Raw genomic sequence first — 20,180 nt, forward strand, 5'->3', positions numbered from 1 at the left:
GAGGGTTGAGGCAAACCATTTACTACTGACAGGGGTGCATACAATGATCAGCTTTTATTCATTTTTGTAAAACCTTTATCCCATAAGGAACAAAACTATTACTGTAACTGCCTAAAATGTGGCAGCTGGAGCCTGGCTTTAATTTGTTAGCGTATATTAATTTTCTAGTGCATCTAACACTACCTTTCCCCAAGACTGGCAATGCTGCTGTCCATAGGTGTCTGTTTTTCCTCCACCAAGATTGTAGGCACTTTATTACACAAGTTATGTTACCAGCCAGATAACCAGGTGAAAACAGAGCGAAAAGGGGCTGCAAGCTGCCATGTTGACACATGCATGTTCAGGCTGCATCCATAGACCAAACCTCACAGTACTCCCTCCATGTCATTAGTGGATGTGCACCTGTATACTGTAAGTAGGCACTTGAAGAGGAAGCCAGCTAGAGAAGAAGCTGCCATAAAAAGGGCTGTGCAAAAGGACTTCAAGAGCAAAAAGGTAAGAATAATAAAAAAGGTCGCCATTACGTAAATATAAACCATGGTCAAGAATATTTTGCCTAGGATTTAGGTATAATTTAATATTATTTGCAGACTTTCTCAACCAGGGTTCTGTGGAGTCCTGAGGTTTCTTCAAAGGTTTCTTCAGGTAGCTTTAGCAATGAGCGGGTTTCTGCTCTCCAATTTGTAACCACTGATACCAGTCATTTTTTTAGCTATCTGTAAGGGGAATTTTCTCCCATCGACCACCAATCTTAGAAGGCCCTTCTCCACTTACCACCAATGTAAGGGAGCATTTCACTAACCTCCAATCATGGACATACCTTCTCTTCTGAACACCAGTGTAAGGGAGCATTTCACTAACCTTCAATCAAAGATATCCCTTCTTCTCTATGAATGTAAGGGAGCAATTCACTAATCTCCAATCAAAGATGTACCTTCTCCTCCAACCACCAATGTTATAGCATGTCACCATGCACCATGCACTTTATTGACCACCAAGTGAGGGAATACTACAAATTGTCATTGTCTGCGCTTATCTTCTGGCAATTATTATTACTTGTTTCATTTCATAATTTTTTTCTGAAATGTTTTTGTGGCTCCTGGGGGTCAAATATGCTAAGTGCGTCACACTACCTATTTTTTTTATTTATTCCTACATCTACAACTTACTGTTAATTCTAATGTACCATGAGATGTCATTATTAGCAGGGGTTCCTGAGACCTGAAATTTATTTTAAAGATTCCTCCATATTATAAAGTTTGAGAAAGTCTACTCTATTGTGCCTGTTTTATTTTTTTTAGTAAAGCTATTATGCTGTCAGGAAGTGTTGCAGGATCAGAATAATATGGAAATCCTGTCTCAAGTTTCCTCCAAGGACCGATTCACACCAGTATTCAGTGAACTGTCCATATAATCATTTTTATGTGCGGCTTCCCAAACCAACCCTTGAAAATTTCTCTGGGGTAAACAGGTTGAGAAAGGCTGATTTACAGTGGGTACGGAAAGTATTCAGACCCCCTTACATTTTTCACTCTTTGTTATATTGCAGCCATTTGCTAAAATCATTTAAGTTCATTCTTCTTCCTCATGAATGTACACATAGCTCCCCATACTGACAGAAAAACACAGAATTGTTGACATTGTTGCAGATTTATTAAAAAAGAAAAACTGAAATATCACATGGTCCTAAGTATTCAGACCCTTTGCTGTGACACTCATATATTTAACTCAGGTGCTTTCCATTTCTTCTGATCATCCTTGAGATGGTTCTACACCTTCATTTGAGTCCAGCTGTGTTTGATTATACTGATTGGACTTGATTAGGAAAGCCACACACCTGTCTATATAAGACCTTCCAGATCACAATGCATGTCAGAGCAAATGAGAATCATGAGGTCAAAGGAACTGCCTGAAGAGCTCAGAGACAGAATTGTGGCAAGGCACAGATCTGGCCAAGGTTACAAAAAGATTTCTGCTGCACTTAAGGTTCCTAAGAGCACAGTGGCCTCCATAATCCTCAAATGGAAGACGTTTGGGACGACCAGAACCCTTCCTAGATCTGGCCGTCCGGCCAAACTGAGCTATCGGGGGAGAAGAGCCTTGGTGAGAGAGGTAAAGAAGAACCCAAAGATCACTGTGGCTGAGCTCCAGAGATGCAGTCAGGAGATGGGAGAAAGTTGTAGAAAGTCAACCATCACTGCAGCCCTCCACCAGTCGGGGCTTTATGGCAGAGTGGCCCGACGGAAGCCTCTCCTCAGTGTAAGACACATGAAAGCCCGCATGGAGTTTGCTAAAAAACACCTGAAGGACTCCAAGATGGTGAGAAATAAGATTCTCTGGTCTGATGAGACCAAAATAGAACTTTTTTTAATTCTAAGAGGTATGTGTGGAGAAAACCAGGCACTGCTCATCACCTGTCCAATACAGTCCCAACAGTGAAGCATGGTGGTGGCAGCATCATGCTGTGGGTGTGTTTTTCAGCTGCAGGGACAGGACGACTGGTTGCAATTGAGGGAAAGATGAATGCGGCCAAGTACAGGGATATCCTGGACAAAAACCTTCTCCAGAGTGCTCTGGACCTCAGACTGGGCCGAAGGTTTACCTTCCAACAAGACAATGACCCTAAGCACACAGCTAAAATAACGAAGGAGTGGCTTCACAACAACTCCGTGACTGTTCTTGAATGGCCCAGCCAGAGCCCTGACTTAAACCCAATTGAGCATCTCTGGAGAGACCTAAAAATGGCTGTCCACCAACATTTACCATCCAACCTGACAGAAATGGAGAGGATCTGCAAGGAGGAATGGCAGAGGATCCCCAAATCCAGGTGTGAAAGACTTGTTGCATCTTTCCCAAAAAGACTCCTGGCTGTATTAGATCAAAAGGGGGCTTCTACTAAATACTGAGCAAAGGGTCTGAAAACTTAGGACCATGTGATATTTCAGTTTTTCTTTTTTAATAAATCTGCAACAATGTCAACAATTCTGTGTTTTTCTGTCAGTATGGGGTGCTATGTGTACATTCATGAGGAAGAAGAATGAACTTAAATGATTTTAGCAAATGGCTGCAATATAACAAAGAGTGAAAAATTTAAGGGGGTCTGAATACTTTCCGTACCCACTGTAAAGGACATCTGTACCTTTATATCAACGTTGGGCTAGTAATCTCTTCTACAGCCGCCTAAGCCAAACTGCACTAACCTACCCACTCCCAAGCTACTTATGCCTCATACACACGCATCGATTATTGGCTGGGAATTTTCGGCCAACGTCCGATCGGCTGATTTTCGGCTTGTTACTATGATGCTTTCGACAACCGACTCCGACTTTTCGGCCAAATAAAATCTGGTGTGCAGGCTATAAAATTTTTGTTGGCCGTCAACACAACGGCCGATTTTCCGTCAGTCAGTACAGATTTCGGCAGACAAAAATCTGATGAGCAAGACTGGGCACGCTCAGAGAAGAAAAAACACACGGAAAGTAAACCAGCACATGACATCACTTCTGAAGTTGGTTTTTGTTGGCCGAGAAAATTCGTGTGCAGTCTAGGCACATTCCTACCAACAAAACACAACTCTGGACAAAAGTCGGACGATCAGTCGGCCAATAATCGTTGCGTGTGTACGAGGCTTTAGGCCTCTTTCACATTAGCAGTCTAATCAGGTCTGCCTGTCAGTTTTTCATGCAGACCCGTTCGGGCCCTCTATTCCCCTTTATGGAGCAGCAGGTGTAAACAGACATGTGTCCGTTTACACTCACTTACCTCTAATCTGATCTGCTAAAAACAGACATTCCCCTTTTGCCTAGGGTATCTGATCAGATGGGTGTAAATAAACAGGATATCCATTTACACCTGACCGCCCATAGATGAGAACAGGCTTTCTCTGTGTCTGCTATGCTTAAGCGGAGCAGACACAGACCAGCCATCTGCCTGGTTAGCGGGGATCAGTGGACAGATACCCCATGGAGCAAGCGGGCTCCTGGTGGAGTCTGCCCCGTAAAAAGGGTCCTTATTTACCTTAGTTACAGTTCTGAATCCTCCATAAGTGTTTACAGCCTTTTCTGATAAAGACTGATCACTCAGGGAGTGGCACACGTCACATACAGCCACTAATACAAGTGAATAGCTGTATGTGGCCCTACTTGGATAAACGCCGATTGCTTCTGCATTGGTGTTTGCCCACACATGCATGTGCTGAGCTTCTCCGCATATGTGCCACCTTTGCTGTATGTGGCATGTGCAGCTTTCTGGGCACCGGAAGGTGCCAGAGATTTTACGCCTCAGCACGCAGTGGCTGTTAAGTGTCCACTTGCATGAGGCCTAAGCAAGCTTGTTTGTTGTCATCTTGATTCTGAGCTGTCTGGAGAGACACATCCAACATTCAAAAACAAAACCAGTAAACTCTGTTTATGTGCCACCAAAATGACACCTTGTATTGAATATTCACTAAAATGTAGTCATTGAAGGGATTAGAACTCATATCAAGGTTTTTCTGTTGCCTCTACTGCTGGTGTGGAGATACCCCCCCCCCCCCAGCTATTTGTCATGTACATACGAGACAGAATTTGGGAATGACAAATTTCACATTTGTAACTGGAATAGGAAGTGTGGGGAAATCTTTCAACTAGGACACTCGCAGCCTTCCCGCATCGCACAAGTGTGACGCGGCAGTAAATCTTGCAAGATGTTTTTGCAATGAGCTGGAGTTTCCCCTCCTGGGATTTCGATTGTGCTGCATTACCCAGGAACTATCCATGAAGGATGGTGATGTCACATCTAGCAGTGAGGAAGACAGGACTAAGGTAAGTAAGTAAGTAAGTAAGTGTATTCATGTGTACAATACTGAACAGTAAGGCAGATTTTTGTATTTTTTTTTACTGATCTAAACCTAATTTACTGATATTTATGTGCCTGTGTGTACAGGCCCATTCAAAGCAATAGGCTGAATACAGATAAATTAAAATAAATTCCTGAATGCCTAATAATGTTGCATTTTTGGCGCCCCTGTGTAAGAACCATAAAAGAAGTTCATTGCAAGAGTCCTTGCATGCAGTACTGATGTATGAACACTGAATCATCCTGGCAGAAAGTTGCTGCGTATGACAATTAGTGTATAGTCCATATAGTGTATGCATTCAGCCCCCAGAAAGCCAAATGATCAAAAAATATGATCTACTTTACAAGAGGGAGGTGTGATTTATATGTGTTCTCCCGCATATTCATGTAGAATACTGACCAGTTACGTTGATTTTTTTTTTTTTACTTATCTAGATATGATGCTAGTCTACTGATATCTGATAAATCAATGTGAGAGCTGAGCGTCAATCTCTCTATGCACAGAACCCACTAAGCCCTAAAACATAATTTTTTTTCAGTGAGTGCCTCGCACACCAGACTATTTTTCGATTTTACCCTGCATCCTCTGATAATATAAAGCACATCAAAAAGTGAGCACCCCAATCCCAAAACTCAACATGTTTCACCCATAAAAGGGCTTCGTCAGGAGTGAAAAATGTGCTATTTTAACCACTTGCCGACCGCCGCAAGTACATATACTGCGGCGGTTAGCCCCTCACAAGCAAAGTAGCGTATGGGTACATCACTTGCCTGTGAGGCTCTGGGTAGCAAGCGCGCGCCGCCGGAGGCGTGCTCCTGCTCGCTCACGGACCCACCCGCGTGTGTGCCTGGCGGACCTGATGTCCGCCAGGCACTCACGATCATCCGTTAGAGCGGGAGAAAGGCAGGCGGCTGATGTAAAAAAGCCACCTGTCATTCTCCCCTGTGTAGAAATAGTGATCATACGGTTCTACTATGTAGGACCGTTGAGCACTGTTCCTACACCTCAAGCCACAGCCAATCACAGTTAGAATCACGCCCATAGGGACACACATGACCCCTCCCTCTCAAAAAAAGTTAACCCCTTCACTGCCAGTGTAATTTTACAGTAACAGTGCATATTTACAGCACTGATTACTGTAGTAATGTCACTGGTAACCCCAAAAGTGTCAAAAATGTCAGTCAAGGGTCCGATCTGTCTGCCGCAATGTCGCAGTACTGCAAAAAAATCGCAGATCGCCGCCATTACGCGTTAAAAAAAAACAACAAAAATGACAAAAATCTTTCCCTTTGTTAGTAAACGCGATAACTTTTGCGCAAACCAATCAAAATATGCTGTTTGCGATTTTTTTTACCTAACATATGTAGCATAAAACAAATTGGCCAAAAATGTTAAAAAATTTTGATTTTTACATTTTTTTTGGGGAATTTCATATAAAAAAATTTGAAAATATTATTTTTGCAAAATTGACGCTCTTTTTTTGTTTATAGCGCATGATCAAAAAATCGCATAGGTGATGAAATACCACCAAAAGAAAGCTCTGTTTGTGGGGAAAAAAGGACGTCAAATTCATTTAGGTACAGCGTCGCACGACCGCGCAATTGTCCGTTAAAGTCACGCAGTGCCGAATCGCAAAATACCCCCTGGTCAGGAAGGGGGTAAAATCTTCCGGGGCTTAAGTGGTTAAATAAAACATGTACTCAAACACAAAACAACATGTGCAATGCACTGCGGTGAAAAAAAGTATGGCTTGGTGTACTTTTTTTTTTAACCACACACTGCCCGCACTTCACTAAAACACAGTGATGTGAGCCAGTAACACGGGAGATAAGGCATTTTGCCTTATCTTGCATTGGGACTGTGCTGGAATAGCCGCCCAATGCAGTCCCACCACAGCTGATGTGAATGGACCCTTATAGCAGGAAATGGCAATGGGCCAAAGGTTTCCAGTGTGCCATGGAAAAAAACCTAAAGAAATGTACAATTTTACCAAAAGTACTTGTTTATACGATGCCAGGATTACTTTAACTATGAGTGCTATGGCGGCCTTTTCTAAGCACTGGTTAAATATACTATTGCCCAGATTGCCTCCTGATTAAAATGTAAATGTTACACTTCCTATAACACATCGGTTTATTTAGGATTGTAACAGGAAATGTTTCCAAATTAAAATCACATGCTGAGGCTTATATCAGCTTCCCTGGGAAATACATGCTTCACTATTTTAATATGTGTGAACTTAATCCAGCAGACTTCCCACACAGTTAATATTTCAGATAAATCTTAATTTGCTGTAATTCTAAGCAGAAAGAACAGAAACAAGTTCGACTTTATAAGCATATACATTAGATAATGCATCCCTGGTGTAATGTATATGATACTACCAGTTATTGTGTAATTCTGCTTCCATACAATCCTTGAGGCCACTTGACAGAGGTTCAAACGTATGACATGAATGTATAAATCCTTTCAGTCAGGGATTGCTTTCCATGTGCACTTGAATGTGTGATATGTGTGTTTTCATCGCTTGTTTTATGACACTGGCACAAAAAATGAACACATTTCCTCTAACGTTCCATAATCTCTTACATACATTTTCCAAAATCGCTTTAGTGTTAAATCCCAGTCAAATGAAATGGTGTGTTGTAGGCTATGTTGCCTCTGCATGGGATTGTACACCCCATTAACACCCATCATACCATAAGAACATACCTAAAATATAAAATAAACACACAACAAGGATTGTGGAAAAGTTTAGGCCGCGGAACCCTTTATTGGGTTTAAAACAATTTTAATTATGAAATGAACTTTAACTTTTAATACCAAACAGAACCACTGTTAACCATTAGCAGACCAACATGCTTAGTCACTAAGACTCAAGCAGCAATATCTTATACCAACCAAATAACAGTTTACCAACCACTGACCACCCACAAAGTGGGCGACATTACCCAAAAAGATTGACTTTCAATATCAAACAGAACTGTCGTTAACCACTTAAGCCCCGGAAGATTTTACCCCCTTCCTGACCAGGGTTTTTTTTGCGATTTTTTACTGCGTGAATTTAACGGACAATTGCGCGGTTGTGCGACGCTGTACCTAAACTAATTTGACGTCTTTTTTTTCCCACAAACAGAGCTTTCTTTTTATGGTATTTAATCACCTGTGCGATTTTTTGATCATGCGCTATAAACAAAAAAAGAGCGTAAATTTTGCAAAAATAACAATATTTTTCACATTTTTTTATATGAAATTACCCCCCCCCCCCAAAAAATGCAAAAATCTAAATTTTTTAACATTTTCGGTCAAATTGTTTTATGCTACATATGTTTGGTAAAAAAAAAAAAAATCGCAAAAAGCGTATTTTGATTGGTTTGCGCAAAAGTTATCGCGTTTACTAACAAAGGGAAAGATTTTTGTCATTTTTGGTGTTTTTTTTTTTAACGAGTAATGGTGGCGATCTGCGAATTTTTTTTGCAGGACTGCGACATTGCAGCGGACAGATCGGACCCTTGACTGACATTTTTGACACTTTTGGGGTTACCAGTGACATTACTGCAGTAATCAGTGCTATACATAAGCACTGTTACTGCAAAAATGACACTGGCAGGGAAGGGGTTAACTGTATTGGAGAGGGAGGGGTTAAGTGTGTCCTAGGGGCGTGTTTCTAACTGTGAATGGACATGGCTACTACTGTAAAAACAGAGATCAACGGTCCTACATAGTAGAACCGTCTGATCTCCATTTTTACACAGGGGAGAATGACAGGCGGCTTGTTTACATTAGCCGCCTGCCTTTCTCCCTTCCCGGCGAACGAACGCGAGTGACCGGCGGACATCGGGTCCGCCGGTCACACGCACTGACTTGTTAGGGATCGAGCCGGGGCGGGCCAGTGAATCTGTGGGATTCCTTGGAAGATCAAAATCACTATAGTAGGCACCACTAGTGATCTCCACTAGTTTTCCATGCCAAGGGGCTGCTCTGCTGCATTTTGAACAGGAGGACGCTTCCTTGGCACAGGCACCATTAAGGGAACACTTTACATTTTCTCAATAAATGCAAAGTCTTCTCTGAATGGACAAGATGAAGAGGCAGGGCCGTGACACTGCCAACTCCACATCATCCAATCAGAGAACAGTTTGTTTTAACTAGTTACCGGTTATAGAGATATCCAACTACATTCCTCTGTGCAATCTTGCTGATCCATACCTTTTCGCAGCAAAGCCAGCCATAAGCTGTTCAACTTTGCATGGTGGGTGGTCCTGTCAGCCCCTTCCAGCCCAACATCTTTTGATTACAAAAAATCAAAAGAACAACAGCTGTATCCAATCAGATGCAATCATTGTCCAGGTATTCTGACAACGGCCTATGGCAGTTATCAGAATATAATAGCCAAGCTTGGGAATTGTTAACAAATGTTAAAGTGCAAGAAAAGGCAAAACTTTTTTTTTTTTTTTTTAAAAGGCTGTATTTATTTACTTGCTTGATTTAGCCATTTGAGATTGTATGACACAGACATAGCTTTAACTATTGCATTTTTATCCTGTTTTGATTGATGGTAATGATATAGGATAAGTCTGATATATTTCTGATCCTCTCTAGCTATATTTTAATAACACATCTTCACATTTCTCTTTTTTCTTTCATAGGCATTTTTTCACCGAATGATGCAAAATGCAGCTGACAAACTCGATAAAAATGTCACAGAGGAAACTGTAAAGGTTTGTTTTGAAATGCTTGATGATTTTATTGTTTTTTTTTTAAAGAAGCTGTGTTTTGTCTTCTACAAATGACATTATTAGAGAAAAACATGAAAGAGCCCTAACCTGGTTAGCCCTAACCTGGTTGGTTAGACCGTAGCCCTCAACCCAATATGATACTTTGTTTAGGCTGTTCTTCAAATATAATCAAGCAGGGCATGTTTTGAACTTGTACCTTTTGAACTACTATTGCACTTGTACCTACATGTAAGCTTTTAGTGAGGCATACCTGTAGGTACAGTGAATATGTCCTAAACTCAGGGCCGCCTTCAGGGGGGTACAGCCAGTACTCCTGTATGGGGCCCGGGCAGCAGGAGGATTGGTGGGGAGAGGGATCAATGACAGAGCGATGCACTGTCTGCCTCTTCCTCCACCGGCTGAAAGCCGGTTTCTCTTCCTCTCGCCGGCTTTCAGCTGTTTGTCCCCGCCACACTCAGAGCTGGGACACAGGGACGGCAGTCTGGAGAAGTGGTGGAGTCGTGGAGAGGTAAGACCTGGGAGGAGGTGCGCTGTGTGGTGCTCTGTGGGCTCTCCCCTCCTGTCAGAACAACACTCATCCATGCAGCATAAGAGACAGGATCACATTGCATCGCACTGTACACACACACACACACAGTTTGATTACCACCCCCTACCTCCTCCATGGGCTGCTTATCTCCCGACAGCAGGAAATGTGGGTAGGGGGCGGTAATCAAAAGGTGTGAGTGTACAGTCCGATGCAATGTAAGAGCGATCCTGTCTCTTATGCTGTGTGTTGTTCAGACAGGAGGGGAAAGCACAACACAGTGCACCCCCTCCTGGCTTAGTAGTGGTTTCTCCCTGTCGGTTTGGGGGGCTTACAGAAATAATAATGGAAACATAATTTATGCCTGGGATGTTTGAGGGATTGGCAGCTCTCTTTGCTAGAAAGTGTAGTGGGGATTTGGGGGGGGGGGGGTTGGTAGAAGGAGGAATTGGGGGGGGGGTATGTGCTTGTTGGAGGGTTTTGGGGGATTTGAGCCAGAAGGGGGGATTGGGGGGAAAGTTTGTGCTAGGAGCGGGGCTGGGGGATTTGTTCTAGCAGGGGGGAATTTGTGCTGGGGGGACGGGGTTGTGAATTTGTGGAGAGATTTGGGGGGTTGTGCTGGGAGGGGTGATTGGGAGGGATTTGTGCTAGGAAGAGAGATTGGGGGGGGGGTGATAATATAATTTTGATATTTTCGCCAGAAGTGGGCCCTGTATGGGGCCCTGGGGTTTCTAGTGGCAGCCCTGCCTAAACTTGTCGTGGTTAGGATATATTCACACTGGATGCAGCCTGTGACGTCATCAGTGCATGCGCTCTGAAGGGACAGCATATCCGTGCCATCCTATCAGAGCTCTATGCCATAAACCATGACTCTTGTGCACTTGCCTGGGAGGTACGTTATGACATTGATGCATACTAGCACATTTTTTTTTTTTTAAAGGCTGCGATTTACTATCACTTTAGAAGCAGAATTAGTAAATGGTTGATCCGTTTTGTGTAGAGATAAGGGGCCCAGGGGTGGAAGAAACTGTTTCTGATTGTGGCTATCCTGGGGACTCATTCTAATAAACTCATAAAACATATTTCTGTCTCTAAACGCTGAGCTTTAAAATATGCCTCTAAACGACCTAATGTGCATGGACACATAGGATAACATTAGTTGCTTCTACAGGCAAAGCTCTAAACTTCTCTAGGAACAGCATTTTTTAAACCAGTGTGCATGGACCCTAGGGGGTATTTTTTTGACTATTATAATCAGTAGCAGGGGGGATGTTTGAAGTCCAAATCAGGGGAGCCTAGGACGACAATGCTGCTCTTTCATAGATACAGGGTAGTAAATAAGTGTTGTCGGAAACTGTGTTATTGGCAGAATCATCAGTTGAAAAAAGAAAGGAACAAAAAAAAAAGGAAAAAAAGGATGGATGCTAATGCAGCCATCACATCCAATAAACTGGTAAATTTCAATATAAAACATGTTTGTTCTTGCGTTTAGATACACTTTAACTGGATCTTGAAAAAATGTTCTTGCTAAGTGTTCACACTGTAGTACAGGCATTCTTTTTCTCTACTATATGTGTATCCATGAAAAGTGTTTTTTTCTTTTTTTTTTGAGCAATAATATCTAATGAATTAGTGAGATGCGTTATGATAAATGCTGCCTCTACTCCCTCGATGTGAATATGCTTAGACATTGGGTGTACAATACGGCTTAAAAATAAAAACTGTCTTAGCCTGTTGGAGATAGCTTTTATTTTATGTGCAGTCAACCATAAAAATGAATTATTTAAGATGGTCATTGAAAAGACTTTTTAAAAATTTGCATGTATTAACACCAACAGGAGCAGATGTGTTAAGCCAAGGTAAAAAGCCAAGACAGCCAAACCTAAATAGCTCAAACCTTCACTACAAAAGAACGTTGGTTGGACTGTTATAATCAGTGTTGTGAATATTCTAAATAGATGCAAATGAGCTAAAGCGTATAGCACACAGTCCAATATTCCCTTTCATTTAATTAATTTGCATTGATTAAAAATGATTATTCATTGAGAACCATGGGTGCCCATGGCATTCTGCCCTTCGTTAAACCACCAGTTATCTCATTAAATAATTATTTTTTTAACTACATTTTGTTAATATTTATAACTCTTGATGCTCACATTGTAGTTTATCAAGGGTTTAGTCTGTTCAAAATTGATATTTAACAAATAGGTCTGGTGTGCAGGTTTTGGGGTCTGATTTTGCAAGGGCTGATTGTGTTTGCTTGTGCAGTGGCTATACTACTGTTCACCAAAGTAAAATGATTGCTCCCTGTATATTTTTTCCATTATTATCTACATTGTAATAAGATTTGTTAGGCAATGCTTAGGTTCGGTACACACGTACCAAATATTGGCCAGTATCAACCGGTTCAACACAAACTGACTGACATTCGGTTAGGGTGTCCTAGATGGTAAGGTGTAACAAGCAGGGCCCTCTGGTTCCTCCTGTATTGAATTGTATTGTAACTGTACATTCTGCACTCATGTTGTAAAGTGCTGGCAAACTGTTGGCGCTTTAAAAATCCTGTATTATAATAGTAATAATAATAATACAGCAGCCTGTTCGACAAAAGCCAGTCTAACAACTGGCTTTTGCTGAAGGGACAAGCTGGAAAACCAGCCTCCGATCAGCACTGGCAGTGAATGGCTACCAGTGCTGATCAGTGTGTCCAGGATGGGTTGGGTAGTCCCCCATCAGAACACAAAGGCACAGCAGGGAAAATTGCGGCACATCAGTTTTGCTAGTATGGCAATCTTCAGCCCGCTTGGTGTGTACCAGGCTTTAAAGGTGTGTCCAGTGGAATTCCAGGCTGTACCTTACTAATCTTAGAAAATGCTCCCTCCCCCTTTCCTAACACCCATCCTGATATAACCTGTGTAAGAAAGATGTATATACTTACTTATTTTTAGGCTGCACTGGTCCAGTCACATGATTTGTCTTGTGTCATCTAATGGTTGGTGCAGGGGATGGGAGGGAGAACTTGACAATGGCTGGAATTCCTGGGAGTGTTGATGTCATTCATAGGCTCCTGTTGTCAGTGCTTCCTCCTCTTCCCTGCAGCCTCTGCTGGCTGATGCAGAGAAGCCATATTACATAACCAGAGTGGCCTGAAAATAGGTAAGTATATACATCATTCTTACAGAGGTTATTCAGAAAATATGTTAGGAGGGGGAAGAGGGCGTTTTAAAGATTAGTTAGATGTATGCTGGATTTTTTTTGCAAACAAAAGTTAAACACAGGGTGCTCCAATGACACAGTTCTTCTAGAGTGCTATGGATTATCTAAAGAGTGGGCATAGACAAAATTAGTTTTCAGACTCCTTTACTCTAATAGAAACATTGTACTGAGCCTTCTACACATTTATGGAGAAATGTGGGGAAAAGGAATAGATTACTCAGTTTACTCAGTTTACACAATCAGTTGTGTTTGCAGATTTCAGCTTGCACTATTGAGCTTTGTAAACAATAGACCCTTTTGAGCAAAGCAGAGAAGCCAAGGATAGCATGGAAAACATAGTCCAGGAAAAAGCAGTCCAGAGCTTTACTTATTGGCCTAAAATGAGTATAGAAAATATTTGTATTCGTAATTCATTGAATTATGTAAACCCTGGTCATAATAAAGAACAAAATGTATGTGCACATCTACTTCACATTACCTTCAAGACAGAGCAAACATGGGTGTCCATGGGTGTCCATGGGTGTCCCCCCCCCCCCTCCCGGAATCTCATTTTTCCCTTTCAAGTGGTTGTTAAGCCACTTTATACCATCCTGTCTGGTCTGTTTAATAATCCTGTGTCCCTGTGTGTCTGTGTATGCATTTTAAAAAAATAAGCCATTCTTTACCTGTTTTCAGAAGGCCCGAGCGCCGCTCATGTGACCCGTCGGCTCTCTCCTCTACCTGTCTGACAGCTGCCGGCAGCGGGCGGGGCCGAGGATTCCTCACTGATGTCAGTCGGGAGGGGAGAAGGAGGGGAGGGGGGAGGAGGAGAGAGGCAGCAGGTCACGGGAGTGACGAGTGGCGCTCTGAAAACTTGTAAAGAATGGCTTATTTTTATAAACACAGACACAGGGACACACAGGATTATTAAACAGACTGTAGACAGGATATGAAACTTTAAATAAAACTACAGTAGCAAGAGAGGAGGGGTGGGCACTGACACAGGAGCAGACAGGCAGGAAGGGAGGGGGGAGCGAGGACAGAGGAGGACAGGAGGGCTGTGCATGACGGAGGCACGTAAACTGACCACAGTGTCAGGGCTCAGCAGCCATGGTATACTGTGGTCAGTTTACAGAGGGAAGGACATAGCTAGGCAGGATCAGCCAGGTATTTTAGGTGATAGAAGGGGCCACATTACACAGCACAAGCACTGTGCTGTATAACATGCTTTTAGGAAACAGGATCTCTCTCTACTGATTGGCTGAGGCACAGCAGCGGTGCCATTGGCTCCCTCTGCTGTCAATCAAACTCAGTCAATCAGGAGAGAGAGGGGGGCGAAGCGTAACAGCAGCTCCGTGTCTGAATTGGTTCATAGAGCTGCTGCTCAGCTCTGGTGACACATAGCAAGCCCCTTGCTGTGGGGGCATTAAACAGGACGGAGGGTTCAGTAGAGCCAAAGAGGGTCCAGAGAAAAGGAGGATCTGGGCTGCCCTGTGCAAAACTACTGCACAGAGGAGGTAACTAAGTATAATATGTTTGCTATTTTAATAGAAAAAAAATACAACGAGCCTTACAATCATTTTAATAAATACATTTTATGGGCAATCTGCACTATGTTTTTTTCCTCCTGCCTCTTACATACAGTATATGACACTACGCTGAAAGCTGTGGACTGGATTTGATCTGTCAGTGGAAGCAGTGCCACTTTTACACTGCAAAGGTGCATATGGACCTCTGTTAGGTAGTGGGGTCCACCTAAGAAGGTGAGAAGACACCCTTAGGTGGGGTGAAGGGCATCGTGGTGAACAAAGGTTGATACACACAGGATTGCTTTTGGTGTATGGGATTACACGATTCATGGATTTTATTCATTTATATCTTTATGGACTGGCACTGAAAGATGGACCTAATTTTATATATATATATATATATATATATATATGTATATATATATATATATATATATATATATATATATATGTGTATATATATATATATATATATATATATATATATATATATATATATATATATATATATATAAATATATTTGTGTATATAATAGTTATTTTCTTTTATTAATATTATTTTGATCACTGATGAACTTTGTATAATAATTAATCTATGCACCTAACATATTGAAAGAGGGCGCCCTTGAAGGTAGTTTACTTCAGACCCCACCACAGTTTTAACAGGTACCACCAGACCTAAACTGGTTATCTGACAATTTTGACATCTTCAGAAGAGTCAATAGAAGAAGGCCAGGTTCAAAAATACCATCAGGGCTGTGGCATACAATTGTTTGCAGAACCCAGCATACTTTGCCAGGTTTGGCCAATCCATGACTCACAGATGTGATATATTACACTCTACTATATTTATTGTTTATGAAATTGAGATGTTTTAGGAAATCAGCCTCCACAGTTGTCTATCCCAATAAAAGTTCGAAGTGTGAAGTTACCACAAATAGTGAAGAAAATGTTTTTCACTTGGTATTCACCGCGGTGCTCTCTGCTCTCACATAATGCATTGTGCAAACATTTTTCAACTTAGTTCAGAATATTTTTGAGCTCCAGGAGCATTAATCTTTTTTTCTGAGAGTGATGCTGACTCTACAGTGCTGAGTATCAGCCATAGACACATTACATTTCCCAGCTCTAATCAAAGCTCCCGGGAGAAAAATCGAGATACTGGGGTGATTTCTCAGACACATTCTGATATAAAGAATGTAAATATATGAAAAAAGAATGCGGCACCGCGTGTGTCCTCTCTTAACGGGAAACTCATTCAAGAAACCGCAAAGGATTTTAAATTGTATTTTCATTGTAGGAGAAAAAGAAAATGCAATCCATTAAAAGCCAAATACAAATCAGCCTAAAAGGAGAAAGGAGAACAGAGAAATGGATAGCACAGCATACGTTTAGTTCCCGGGAGATAAGTGCAGACAAGTACATGTGACAACAAACATTGAAGCTTTGGTGACATTGAAGCTTTATACATAACAACGGACCCTCATTTCAGGGATATTTCAGGTTTTTAAGAATTGTTCCTGGAATTGCTGTCACTGGAAAAGTCACTTACCAATACAATAAAATCCTTATTTTCCTATATGTTACTTTTAGTAATTACCATATAATAAAAGCTAAAAAAAAAACAATGAATTTAGTTCTGTATTCTTTAACAAATCTCTGGATGTATTTTCAACACACGTAGTTACTCTACGTTTTCTTGATTTTAGCCTCTGCAGCACTTAAAGTGTTACTAAACCTGGGACCCTGCATTCACTATATCTGGTCTCCCATAGCACACAGAACATGGAAATGCAATCATTTTAGTAAATATAAACTGCTAAATACCTTTTCTTGTGAAGTTTTGTGACTTCTATCAGTGTCTGGTTAAAGCTTGTAAGAGGAATTTTCAAACTTCACTGGTTGTTCTATCAGGATGCAGGGCCCCTGACCCCCTGTCTGGACAGTGCTGATTGGCCCTGTGCTGATCACATGCACTCTCCCCAAAAAAAAAAAAAAAAACTCTCTAGCAATACACACCAAACTGAGCATGTGCAGCCTGACTCCAGTAAGGCCCCGTTCACACTGGGGCGATCCGACTTGCCGGGGCGACCTCATAGGTCGTGGCGCGCTGCTTACACCGCGACCATAACATTGAAGTCTATGCAGGTCGCCCCAAAGAAGCTTCAGACCCTTTTTCTAAGTCGGAGCGACTTGTGTCGCTCCTATTAGAACGGGTCCATAGCTTCTCTATGGCGAGCGACCTACGGCGACCTGTCAGGCCACCAGGTCGCCTGACAGGTCGCCCCAGTGTGAACGGGGTCTAACTGTCTTTTTTTAATATAATCTTTATTTATTAAAAAGTTGATACAAAACAATGACATAAAAAGAAAAGTACACATAGTAACAACCAAATCTATATCTAGCTAAGTAGGTCAACAGGGTAGATTGCATATCAACAGATATTGCCCCTTGGCCAAAGTACATCACTAGATACTCTCTCCAGTACCTCTGTCGTATGCCGGACAGGTTATGGGGACAATGCAAGAAAAGGAGGATCTGTGCATACAACAGCCATTTTACACAACACACAGAATTAACCCCTTAGGTTCCACTGTGAATACAACAAGCATGCTTTACTGCATATACAGACTGTTTATACTGTTGTGGGTTTAGTAACACCTTAACCACATAACGACCGCCCACCACAGATATACTGCGGCAGGCAGCCATTGCTGGGCAAAGTGACGTAGGGGTAAGTCACTCGCTCAGCCGCCTGTAGGGGGCAATGCGCGCGCCGCCGGAGGCACGCTCCCGCCCCTGCTCGTTCACTGAGATCCCCGCGCGAGTGACCGGTGGCTCCGATGTCCGCCGGTCACTCGCGATCTCCTGCAGGAGAGGGAGAAAGGCAGACGGCTGATTTAAACAAAGCCGTCTGTCATTCTCCCTGATGTAAGTGTAGAGACTATACGATCCTGCTATGTAGGATCGTATGTCTCTGTGATTACATCACAAGCCACGCCCCCCCACAGTTAGAATCACCCCCCTAGGGACACACTTAACCCCTTGATCACCAATCAAGTTAACCCCTTCCCTGCCAGTGTCATTTTGACAGTAACAGTGCATATTTATAGCACTGATTACTGTAGTAATGTCACTGGTACTCCCAAAAGTGTCAAAAATGTCAGTCAAGGGTCCGATCTGTCCACCGCAATGTCGCAGTTTTGCAAAAAAAATTTGCAGATCACCGCCATTACTAGTTAAAAAAAAAAACAATAAAAATGACATAAATCTTAACCGTAGTTAGTAAACGCAATAACTTTTGCGCAAACCAATCACCAACCAATACGCTTATTGCGTTTTTTTTTTTTACCAAACATATGTATGTTTGGTAAAAAAAGCGTGTTTTTTTGCATAACCACATGTGTTGGGTCACCAGCTTGTCCATTCTAGGTGGAAAGAAACGTCACTGCTACATTTCTGTAGCCCTTTATTTTTTTTATTCATTTTTGTGCTTGTGAAGTAGGAGTATCTTCAATATAGAAAACCTATACTCTAATAAATACATATACAGTAAAACAATTCTATAGTGCTCCAATGTTTCTTATTTGAGGAATATATGCATTTTTAAATATTGGCAACTTTACAGCTTTTGGGTGTGGTGGTGTCATGGAGCTGGTATCTGAAATAAATACTGTCTTTTTCGTCTGCATACAGTACATCTAGTTCTTTTCATTCTCCAATGGTTGCTTTGTAATGGTGGTTTGAATCTGATAGGTCAGCATAATTCATATTATGGATATCAGAGGTGGGGGACTTGAGTCACATGACTTGACTTAAGTCAGACTTACCAGTTTGAGGACTTGAGAATTGCTTGAGTAAAATTAATAAAAGACTCGACTTGACTTTGACTTGGTATTCATGACTTGAGACTTGACTTTGACTTGAGACATATGACTCAAATGACTTTACTTTTTGAAGTTATTAAATATTTGCATTTTCTCAAGATGTGTTAACCTCCCTGGCGGTAATCCCGAGCATGACTCGGGGTGGATTTTTTAGTCCAGGATCGGTATCCCCGAGTCTCGCTCGGGGTGGATGTGCAGAGAGCGCAGCGGTGTCTCTTACCTTCTCCTGGCGATCCAGCGATGATCTCTCATTGCTGTGACCGCCAGCCAAGAGTCCCGCTGCTCGTCCGTCCTCCGTCGGTGTGATGACTTCCTACTTCCGTTCCCTGCAGCAGCAATGCTGCATGGGAGCGGAACTAGGGAGGGAAATTCAAAACGTTGCACAAAACACAAACACATAACACATTTTTTATTATATATATATATATATATATATATATATATATATATATATATATGCATATATATATATATATATGTATATATGTGTATATATATATAAAATTATATTATTGATTAGATTATAATTCATGCGTTATATATTATATATATATATATATATATATATATGTGTATATATATATATATATATATATATATATATATATATATATATACACACACACACACACACACACATATATATATATAATATATAACGCATGAATTATAATCTAATCAATAATATAATTTTATTATATATATATTATATATTATATAATAAAATTATATTATTGATTTGATTATAATTCATGCGTTTGTGTTTCAAATTTATCACATCTGGGATGTCTACTAGAGTCTTGTTTTGGTCAGGTTTAAGTCAGTAATTACTAAGAATTGTAGGCCTATAATACATAACGCCAAATTTCCATGAAAAAAATTGTACCGCTTTTGGTACAGAATTCCTGACATAATCATACCGCCAGGGAGGTTAAAGCAAAATGAATGTGCCTGTTACGTTTCTGACACCACAGTCACTTAAAACACCTCAGTGTGTTCTGATTTTTAGGACACTGGATGTTTAACAATGGAAATACTTAACATGTTTTTAGTGACTGTGGTGTTGAAACATGACCGGACGAAGGATTTTGAGCTGTTTGGGCATTCAAAGTCTTTCTTTAATATGCCAAGAAAAAAACACTAAGCAGTTTTGTTAAGGTTGAAAATAAAACAAAACCTTTCCTGAGCACTGACTTTTAACTGATTTAAAGGTGAAAATTGGGGTAGATCAGTATTTTGGCTTGATTTGTGACTTGACCAAAATAAATGACTTGACTTGCTTGATATATAGCAGGGACTCGACTTGACTTGCTTGCTTTTCGCCACAGTAACTTGGGACTTGCTTGAGACTTGAAGGTTAAGACTTGAGACTTGCTTGTGACTTGCACATGTGTGACTTACTCTCATGTCTGATGGATATTTTGGTAATTTGATCCACTTTATGTACAAAGATGAAACAGTTACGCA

The 20,180-nt window shown here is 41.3% G+C and overlaps 1 protein-coding gene across 1 annotated transcript in view; it reads left to right on the forward strand.

Moving 5' to 3' along the window:
- Nucleotides 1-20,180, forward strand: part of PREX2 (phosphatidylinositol-3,4,5-trisphosphate dependent Rac exchange factor 2) — a 438,451-nt gene that overhangs the window by 80,088 nt on the left and 338,183 nt on the right. Inside the window, exon 2 of the mRNA XM_082259215.1 lies at nucleotides 9,487-9,558. Coding sequence (XP_082115341.1) covers nucleotides 9,487-9,558 — 72 coding nt within the window. The remainder of the gene's footprint in view (nucleotides 1-9,486; nucleotides 9,559-20,180) is intronic.

This window comes from Pelophylax lessonae (genome assembly GCF_965119305.1).
Source record: "Pelophylax lessonae genome assembly, chromosome: 5".
In the NCBI taxonomy this organism is placed as follows: domain Eukaryota; kingdom Metazoa; phylum Chordata; class Amphibia; order Anura; family Ranidae; genus Pelophylax; species Pelophylax lessonae.